Below are 10,675 nucleotides of genomic sequence, written 5' to 3' on the forward strand. Positions count from 1 at the left end.
TCAATTAATACCATTTTCCTAGCAGGAATTTTCTTTGTCTTGAGAGTATAAAAATTGGCTACAAGCCCACGAAAGAGTCGGCTCTCCCTGGTCTGCCAGGAAGTCCTCCCGATGTCTTTTCAGCGTCCCTTCTCTCTAACAAACTCTATCTTCCTTACATTCTACCCTGTGTCTGGAAATTCTTTTACAACCTGAGCTCGAGTCTCAACAACCACCTGGTATGCATCTACCACAGGACTTCTACAAAACTGATGCCAAACCATTTAATTCTGTTTTCCTCATCCTTCTCCATCCATCATTTACACACACACACCGTCTTCCCACTTCCGGGGCCTGGTAAACAGCTTTAGGAAAAAAAAAGTCTGAAGAAAGGACATGGGCGCCTGAAACACCCTAGCACATTTATAAATAGGTTTATCATACCAGCTCTTAAAAAATACAACTGTGGGAATTTTTTCAAGTGATAGCGGTGGTCCATATTTTTATAGGGTTGTGGATTAACAGGGGTGGATAATCAGGCAAAACTCACCTAACTATGGACAAATGCGCAGATTCTGATAGAGTAAAATGTTAACAGTTGACTCTAGGTGGTGGATATAGGCGTGTTCACTGCAAGAGTCTTTCAACTTTCCAGGCACGTTTTAAAATTTCCATGATAAAATTTTGGCAAATTTTTTAAATTTAAAAATTTAATTAAAAAATAAAATTTAACGCCACACTTAAGACTTGTACATTACACTGTATGTTAATGAGACCTCCAAAAACAAAACAAAAAAAACAAAACAAAACAAACAGCAACGAGACCTGAGAAGGGAGTGGGTTAAAAGCAGATCAGAAGGAAAAACAAATCTATCGGATCATAACTATGGATGCGCTCGGTAAACTGGGTCTCTTGAACAGATAAAAACCAACTTCGGCCCAAGTGGCTACGGAGCGCAGGCGTTGCTTTCTTCCTAATTAACTCCTTTCTCGGCTTGGATCTCTTGTCTGTCTCTCTGTGTCTCTCCCCACCATGAGCGGCTGAGTCCGAAAACGCGACAGCGGTTCCGTACCTTCCCGCAGCTTCGGAACTAGCGGAGCTGCGCACAAACCGAGACTCGCGGGGCCTCACCTGGAAGACGCCGGTGCGCCCCGGCTCGGCCCCCGCGCGCCCCCGCGGGCCTGGGCCTCGGGCAGTCCCGCCCCTTGCGCCCCTTGCGTCCCGCCCCGCCGGCGCGCACCGCTCCGGACGCCCAGCTTGGCAGCGACCCGGCGCGCACAGCCTCTGCTCCCCCCACCGTCGCGAACCGAGGGCCCGCGGACGCAGGGCGCGATGGCCGCCCCATCCGTGGCCCCGGTCACGCGGCAGGTCAGCGGCCGCGCCGCCCCCGCCCCAGTCGCAAGCGGCCCCGAGAGCGGGCAGCCTCTGGCCGCCGCCGTGGCCGACCTGCCTGTGCTGGACGCCTTCGGGAGGCGGCTGCCGTTCGGCGCGCTGTTCCGGGAGCGCCGCGCTGTCGTGGTCTTCGTGCGGGTGAGCGCGGGCGGCGGGACGACGCGGAGCAGGGACCTCGCCCGCAGGCTGGGACGGAGGTTGCTTCCACGGCCTCCGCTGGGGGGTTATAGCGGGCCCCTGGCAGGGTCCCGGGCCCGAGAGCGGAGCCCGGCGCGCCCGGCCCTTCCCATGCTCGTCCGCTAGAGGCTTCCGGAATGCGAGCTGCTCCTCTCGCCTCCCTGAACGGGACTGGAAAAGCAGCCCGCCCAGCCAAGGCCGTTTTCTCGGCGAGCGAAGAGGCCTAGCAGGGATTGGGTGCAGCCGAATTTCACACGTGGGCGCCCCTCCACCTCCTTCTGCCGGTCTTGAGTGTGGTGTTAATGAGCGTCACGCATGATGCACTGCTTGGTCCTTTCGGAGTCCCAGGGTGTTAGCTGCTAACTTGTCCTTTTTTGCCCGTGTTGGGATTTCAGCATTTCCTGTGTTACGTCTGCAAGGAATACGTAGAAGATCTGGCCAAAATCCCCAAAAGTTTCTTGCAAGTAAGTTTCCTGAGAGTGCGCAGCAGCGTGCCTCGCTTCAGGGTGGCCTTGTGAAAATCACCCACCAGGTATAAGGAGTGCAACGGGATGAGGTGCGGAGCGCGCCACCTCTCCAGCGCAGACACTCAAAAACCCCGATTATTCACCGCCCCCGCCCCCCATCTCTCCAACACCTACAAAAAGGGGAGACCCGTTAGAAGTCTATTTCTGTCCTAGTCATTATTGCCTGATTATAAACATCCTAACCAGAATAGCAATTTGATGTTACCTAATAACCTGCCTATTCTCAAGTGTTGATTGATACTGACCAAAAACAGAAATGCTAGGAATATTTTCTTCTCTTTATTTTTGTCATAAAGACACTCCAAATAGTTGTTCGTTATAGGAGAATACTAATATATCTTAAAGGTGAAAATTTGTGTTAGTGGAATGCACGTTCCACATTCGTGTGACAGCCGCATACATGTGTATTTTTTTCAGGCATATAGAGGTTTATCCCCGGGTGAGCTTTTGAGTGAACGTATTGGGTAGCTTTTGTAAAACTAAGATCTGTTTTCAGCAGACCTTATCAACTGAGATGTTGAAAGAATAAAATTGTCTGATTAAATAACCCTACTTTAATAGTTTTTATTCTTGTTTAATGTATCACTTTGGGGAATGTGTAGAGAATTACTGACTGTTATTTTGAAATTCTTACTTAGCAAAAGAATCATCTGAATTAATTGAACATTTTAGCATACATTTCTTTGCTTTGACTCACACAGTTTTGCTGTTTATACCATTCTTCTAGAAGCCTATAGATGGTATTAGAATGGAACAAAAGAGTTGGATTGGGGAAGTTGTATGAAACATATAATTTCTAATAATATGTACATGTCCTTTTTCTCTCCTAAAGGAAGCAAATGTCACTCTTATAGTGATTGGACAGTCATCCTACCATCATATTGAGGTAAATACATAGCAAATGGGGACCCTAACAGCTTAAATCTGGTTCAGACATAAAAATTATATTATTTGAATCACTAAACGTAGGCTATATTTGCTAAAATTAAGTCACTATTTTTCTCTCATTTGTTTTGATAAAAATTCCAGCTATACTCTTTTTTCAGCCTTTCTGCAAACTGACTGGGTATTCTCATGAAATCTATGTTGATCCTGAGAGAGAAATTTATAAAAGATTGGGAATGAAAAGAGGTGAAGAAATTGTCTCCTCAGGTAAGACATGATATGTCTCAAGTAGAAAATGCTAATGGTATATTTCACATTTCACATATGCATATATATGCATAGGGGAACAAATGGTAAATTCATAAATCAGCCTGCTTTTTATGATTCTAGTGATCCAGCTTCACTAGACTCTAAAAGATTCATTTCCTAGATGTAATGACGTGAAAGGCTGTTGGTGAAGTACTAAATGAATGAAAAATGCAAGTTGCAGGCCAGTGTTTTTGGTATGATTCCATTTTTGTGAAAATAAAAACCATTTTTGTAACCAAAATAGCTACACCATATATGTGTGTGTAATGAAAAATGTTTTAAAAGACATTGCAGTGTTTACCCCAAGGTATGGGAGTGAGGAAAGTGGCTTTTGTATTTTTTACGAGTACATTTTACTTTTGTAATTACAAGAAGAATAACATTGCTTAAGTTAATATATTTTCATCCCATGGCTTTGAACACTCTGTGCTCTTTAATTGATGAAATCTTTGTTTTCATTTAAAAGTCCAGCTCAAAGGAGCTCTTAATAGCTCTTCAAACAGAAGCAATTGCTGCCCTCATTGAATTATAATAGCACCTTGTACTTTATTGTATACTCTGTAATTGCACTTAAGGTGGTCGGTAGTATAGTTAGTTGAAAAGTTTGTGTTTTATTTCTCTTTATATGGTCCACATTCTCTGCCCTTACACAACTCTTTACAATTAAGAGTATAATAAGCTTTCGACGAACTATTTTTATGTGTTTTATATAGGAAGAACTTGGCTTCTGAAATACCAAATAAGAGAACTCAACTTGAACTCACATCACTTATTCACAACAAATGTTGAGAATGACACCCGTGGCACCCACTGTGTTGGATGTTCCTGGGAGGACTGTGATAAAAGACACAGCCCCTGCCATCTCAATGCTCATAATCTACTCTGGGAGACAGAAGCAAATAGTCAATTACATTACGGTTTACGGCTTATAAAAGGGGAGAGCATGTACTGGCATACCTATAATGCAGAAATGTCTATAATACCAGAAATGCACAGGGAGAGAAAAATCTGGGAAGGCTTCTTAGAGGCAGTGTTGTCTAAGCTCGCTGTTTAAGAAGTTAGCTGGGTGAAGTGAGGCTGGGAAAGGTGCAGCTGACAGAAAGTAGCACATACAGAAGCACACAGGTATGAAAAAATGTGACTCTTGGAGAAGTGCAGTTCCCTGTGTCTGGCCAGAGTCTAGGAGCCAGTTGAGGGATTGTGTGAGCCAGGCGACTGAGTCTGGGAACATGTCAAGGAATTTGAGTTTGTTCTGGAGGCAGTAGGGGAGTCATAAAAGTATTATATTTGAGTGGAGAAGTGATACAATCTTGTTGCCAGGTGGAGCAGCAATTGGAACCTGCCAAACGGGAGTCAGTGATATTCTTGAGAAGTTTGTAGTAACAGGCTAGAAAGAAAGGACAAGGCCTGAAGTAGAGATTCAGAGGGACAGATCACAGAGCTACTTATGAAATAGAGTCGACAAGATCCCTTTACTGATGTTTTTAAAGAAAGCAATCAGTTATGAAAACTATTGATGGGACTTGCCTGGTGGCGCAGTGGTTAAGAATCCACCTGCCAATGCAGGGTACATGGGTTTGAGCCCTTGTCCAGGAAGATCCCACATGCTGCAGAGCAACTAGGCCTGTGCACCACAACTCCTGAACCTGCACCCTAGAGCCCACGTGCCACAACTACTGAAGCCCAAGTCCTCTAGGGCCTGTGCTCTGCAGCAAGAGAAGCCACCGCATTGAGAAGCTCACTCATCACAACTAGAGAAAGCCCATGCGCATGGGAAGGAAGACCCAACACAGCTATAAATAAATAAATATATAAACAAACAAATAAATAAATAAAACTAATGATGAGATAGTAGTATAAATACAGAATTTGCTCTTTTTTCCCCCCTCTCTTTTTAGTATAGGAAATTGCAGCAGTACAGATTGTGAACCTTAGTCTTTGGTAGACTGTTTTCCTGTGCTATAGCAGTCTCAGTATGTGTAAGGTCTGTTTATCATTTAACCACTTTAGACATAAACTGTGAGTTTCACTTTAGTAAGCACCTTACCATTCATTGCCTCAATAAAGATATGGAATTGCAAAGAAAACAGATGAATTTGAAGCAAAGTACATGCTTGTAATTATAAGAGAGAGTGTATTCAAATCATTTAAACTCTTTGATCTGTGTTAAACTACTGTATTTCCAAACAGAAAACACTAGGTTCTCACAAAATAGTTTTTTAACGTTCCTCCCTGAAAAAGCACAAATCTCAGAATCAGTCTCAGAATAATCCTACTTGAAAATTATGACACCGAAAATAAAATATAATAGTTTAAAATTAATGGAACGGTTTATAAAGACAAAGAATAAGAAAATAAAGCCACTAAATTCAAAGGAGTAGTGGGTTTACCCAGTAATTCATTTTGCCTTACTTGATAATAAAGCAATTTATGGTATTAAATCTACAGTGATTACTGTAGACAGTAGGTAAGTACAATGCAGAAAACATGCCTCTTATAATACTTACTTAATCTAATGTCTCAAGTTAAAATTCTGGTCTTGAGTCCAAGAATCAAAGTAAAGAAGAAAAAATTAAAAACAGGAGTTTTACACCTAACTAAATTCATACTGGCAAAATTAGATTGTGCTTTACAGAAAAGATTGTGAAGTTCTAGGTTGTGGAATCTTCTTCAATTGAATTTCTAAAATTTCAGAAATATTAAATGACCCTTCTTTAGACATAAGATCATTTGGACTTATGAACATTTATTTTAGGTGTAAAATCCTAAAAAACAGTCAACTTTAGTCCTTTACCCATGTCTCTAAGCTAATGAGCCTGTATTTGTTTCTTCGTAAGATGAATATCCATCCTAATGTAAACATGAAAGAGAGAGAAAAGTTGGAGAGATGAAGGAAACAGTAGGTATCTGGAAATATTAAAAATTGGGCAGGTCAAAGGCAGCATAATCATCAAAATAAAAAGCAAAAAGCACTAGTAGGAACCAGACCACAGGACTGAGGGTTGGGCTCTGTCCTGCGACCCCAGAGGAGAAGGTGAACGGGACTGGTAATTGCAGTACATGGGTGGACGTGCACCTGGAGGGCCAGCCCACAGTGAGCAGGAGGACCTGGGCTATGGTGTCTGGCTGCTCAACTGGTCATTCTCTGGCCTCACAACTGGTGGAGTCCAAAGTTAAAATTTAAAAAAAAAAAGAGAAAGGCTAAAAGCAAGACACAAAAGGCAGAGATAGGAAAAAGAAAGTTACAAGAAAGGTAGACACTGAATTTCTCTACTCAAAGAGAGTGGAAGTGAAGTATCAGTCACTGTGAGAAAGGAAACAGAAAAACTGACAGCCAAGCAAAGATGGAATGGTAGCTATAGTTGCTGTTGTTACAGCTAAGCCTCAAAGTCTCAGTAGCATGCCATGGGAGAAGGTTCTTTTTCTTTCACATTTCAAGAAGAGTGTATCTATGGGATGCTTCTCCAAGCAGCAACTCAGGGACACAGTAGGAAAGACTCAGGCCCCTTCCATCTTGTGGCTTCACTGTTGTCAATCCAAACTTCAAAGGACGTAGAAGGAACATGGAGAATCGCTCCTGAGAGGTTTTTAGGAGGTGCCCTGGAAGTGGCACACATCATTTTGCTCATTGGCTAGAGTGTAGTCATGGAGCCATACCACACTCCAGGAAGACTGGGAGATGCTTAGCAGTGGGCCCAGAAAGAGGAAACAGGTTTTGACCAGCATGTAACAGTCTGTGCCACAGTGTCTCCTGAAGAGGAATGTAGTTATCTATTAGTAGGTAAGAAACTAAACAAAATATAAATGGGGGATGAGAAAGGAAAGCACTACCAGTTTGGGAAGTCTGTAGCTGACATTTTTCTGTGGCAGAAAGTGATGTGGGTCTGTCATCACTTCTTCCTTTAAAGCGGTCGTTCGCAACCCCTCCCCCCAGGGGACGTTTGGCATTGTCTGGAGACATTTTCAGTTGTCACAGCGTAGTGAATGGTGGTTGCTATGGCATCTGGTAGGTGCAGAGAGCAAGGATGACGGTAATCACCCTACATTGCACAGGACAAAGAATTATCTGGTCTAAAACATTAGTAGTAAAAGGCTGAGAACTGTTCAGATGTCAGGAAGAAAAAAAGGCAAGTCAAAAGTAAGATGACACATCAGAAGGAGACTGTTTTCTAGAAATACTAATGTTCTCTTACTATCTAATCAAATATAAAATGATAACATCTAAAAAGACAATTCTTAATGTTTCAGGACAGAGCCCCCATATAAAATCAAATATACTCTCAGGAAGCATTCGCAGCCTGTGGCGGGCAGTGACTGGCCCTCTTTTTGACTTTCAAGGAGATCCAGCTCAGCAAGGTGGAACACTCATTTTAGGTCCAGGTAAGCATCGAAGCCCAGCTTCAGCAGTACACTTCTCGTGCTTTCTAGATGTCAAGAGGTTATCCACTTTCTTCATAAAAGTAGCCACCATGTAAAAATGGGCAATTGGACATGGTAACAGTCAGGGGGGTGTTGTTTGTTTTCAAATGTTCTTGTGTATTTTTTTTTTTAGTAAATTTATTTTATTTTTGGCTGCATTGGGTCTTTGTTGCTGCACATGGGCTTCCTCTAGTTGCCAGTGGGGGGGGCTACTCTTCATTGCAGTGCTCAGGCTTCTCATTGTGGTGGCTTCTCTTGTGGCGGAGCATGGGCTCTGGGCACTCGGACTTCAGTAGTTGTGGCTCGCAGGCTCTAGAGTGCAGGCTCAGTAGCTGTGGCACACAGGCTTAGTTGCTCCTCAGCATGTGGGATCTTCCCGGACCAGGGATCAAACCCATGTCCCCTGCATTGGCAGGCAGATTAACTGCTGCGCCACCAGGGAAGTCCTCCTGTGTATTTTTGATGTCTGTTTATTGGATGTAATGTGGCCATCATTCCATGCCTGAGTGATTCCAGATATTTGGGATAGGAAAAATCAGCAGTGGTTTGGTGACTTGTAAAAAAAAAGCCTAAATCACTGTGTTATAAACTGATTTTTCTTGGTTCTTCTTCATGTTTAGAACTATCCATATTAGTGAGCATAGCTTCTATGAATTATAAAATTACCGTTTACTTTAATAAATTCCAGATGTCTAAAAGGAAGTCTTTAGAAGGAGGATTTTGACCAAGTATTGTAACTTTTTGGCTTTTTGCAGCTGGAACACTATAGCTAGCTAAAATCTTTCATTTTATTTAATCTTCCTTTCCCTCTCTCTCATGAATTTACATTAGTTAGACTAGCCAAAAAAGAAGTCGTGTTATATGAGAACATGGCTAAATCCCATAAATTAGCCCAGAATGACATTGAGCCATATTTTTGAATGAATAATTTCCATTCTCAAACTTGTAAGGCATTAATTTTTGAGTCCCTCATCTCCAAGTTTCAGCATCATTTGAGTACACGTTTTGTTGTGTAAGAATGAAGAGCACACAGAAAGCATCATTTGTGTGCCAAGTAGGGAACAGAATTAATAAGGAGAAAATTTTGATACTACCCATTGGAAAAATTGTAGCTCCTTTAAGGAAAGAGCTGGATTTGTTTATCTATACAAATCTCTTACACGATTAACCAAGTATTTCATTTTGCCTTATTTGATAGTAAGCCAATTTTAAATTAGCCAATAAGCCAATATTAAATCTACAGTGATTACTGCAGATAGCAGAAAGCAGTACAGTACAGTGCAGTACAATGCAGAAAACATACCTCTTATAATATTTACTAATTAATGTTTTAAGTTAAAAATCTGGTCTGAAGTCCAAGAATCAAAGTAAACAGAACCTAGACTATAAATTATGACTATTTTATTTGAGCAGATAAAAGAATTGTGAACATATAAGTATATTGTAACTGATTCTCTTAATCCTCTTATTTTCAGCCTCTTTTGGTCTATGGTTATAACGTAGTTAACCTATTAAATCAGTATTTGGGAGCAAATTGTTTTAAGGAAGTGATTTATTCTATTATTACGTTTATGAAACAGATGATTTTCCAGCTTGATATCTACACTAGTTCCATAGCAGGCATATTCTGCCTGCCTGTTTGACAGGATATTTTATTTAACTACATTTAATAAAACCTAATAGAAGGTTATAATTTAAGAATCTTTCCCCTTGGATCTCATAAAACATTAAGTATCAACCTTATTTAACCATAATTTCTGTCATGCTTTACTACCTTAATTAAAAATTATTATGTTATATAGAGAATACTATGTATTCCAGGTAAATAATTTTTCCTTTTCGACTAATTTAAAGTTAACATGCTTCCTTGATTCTAGTAAGCAATAAGTCTAATGAATAATACTATATGTCAACCTCTACTTTTTATTCTTATTCTCTTCTAGGTAACAACATCCATTTTATCCACCGTGATAGGAATAGGTTGGATCATAAACCCATCAACTGTGTTTTACAGCTTGTGGGAGTTCAGCACGTGGACTTTACAGGCAAACCTTCAGTTATCCATGTGTGACATTACAGACTCTGTCGCTTTCAAATGGACCTTGGGATATGATCTGAAATGTGGGAATGTAGTATCCTTGTGCAGTGCCTAACTTACTGGTTCTTCCGAGCCTTTGAGGAGTTATGAAACCATAAAGAGACCATATACCACCCGTTGAATAGCATGTTGAGAGGCATCAGTTGTCAAAAATGTGATATATATGTACAATTTTACGGCTTTTAAAGTTTTATTTTGTATAAGTAAAAAAATTTTGTTTATACAAAATAAAACTTTAAAAGCCATAAAATTATAAATACCATTCTTCATTTTACATTATGATATATCCATTCAAAGAAGGTTTTTTGGCCATTAAAGTCATAAATTCTTATGAAGAACATAAGAAAGGGAAGCAACCCAAGACCATTCTATCCACTGAGAAAAGCTGGATCTCAAATTCTATAAACAGTATAATTACATTTTTACATGTGTATGTTTATATTTTTGTATGCTTAGAAAGAAAGACAGGAAGTAAACACACCAGAGTATCACCACTAGGTATCACCATGTGGTAGGATTACAGGTGTTTTTGTTTTCTTTTCAATACTTTTTTATATTTCCCTATAATGAACATGATTCATTTTTTTGGCGAGTAAAAGGTCTTTAAAAGTTATATGAAGAATATATTCCTACACAGCAAGCTCCAGAAAGGTGCAGTTGTATAGGCTGCAGTCCACAAGTTTCTATCCTGATTGCTTTACTCAGAGGAAACACAGCAGATCAAACCTTCACAGAGCCTGTGTTCACAGCTCCTTGACCACACACCCATTATCCATTTCACTAGGTTTTGTTGGGGTGAGGGGGTGGGGGTAAAAGGAGAAAAATATGTTTTAGATATCTCAGATACATATTTAAAATATAATCAGTATGCTTTTTGAAAGAAAATTT

At 40.8% G+C, this 10,675-nt stretch overlaps 1 protein-coding gene across 3 annotated transcripts; it reads left to right on the top strand.

Moving 5' to 3' along the window:
* The first annotated feature begins 1,193 nt into the window (after positions 1-1,193).
* On the top strand, positions 1,194-10,004 carry PRXL2C (peroxiredoxin like 2C). Of its 3 annotated transcripts, XM_057725043.1 has the most exons (6): positions 1,209-1,510; positions 1,945-2,013; positions 2,909-2,962; positions 3,123-3,228; positions 7,519-7,650; positions 9,633-10,004. In XM_057725043.1, exons 1-6 carry the CDS (start codon positions 1,313-1,315, stop codon positions 9,758-9,760), a joined length of 687 nt encoding a protein of 228 aa, XP_057581026.1. In that variant the 5' UTR covers positions 1,209-1,312; the 3' UTR covers positions 9,761-10,004. The 3 variants fall into 3 exon arrangements, with proteins under 3 accessions (XP_057581025.1, XP_057581026.1, XP_057581024.1); XM_057725042.1 differs by lacking the exons at positions 7,519-7,650; positions 9,633-10,004 and adding an exon at positions 3,984-5,562 and having other exon boundaries at positions 1,194-1,510; XM_057725041.1 differs by lacking the exon at positions 7,519-7,650 and having other exon boundaries at positions 1,215-1,510.
* Positions 10,005-10,675: the final 671 nt, after the last annotated feature.

Source organism: Hippopotamus amphibius, chromosome 2 (assembly GCF_030028045.1).
Source record: "Hippopotamus amphibius kiboko isolate mHipAmp2 chromosome 2, mHipAmp2.hap2, whole genome shotgun sequence".
NCBI lineage: Eukaryota > Metazoa > Chordata > Mammalia > Artiodactyla > Hippopotamidae > Hippopotamus > Hippopotamus amphibius.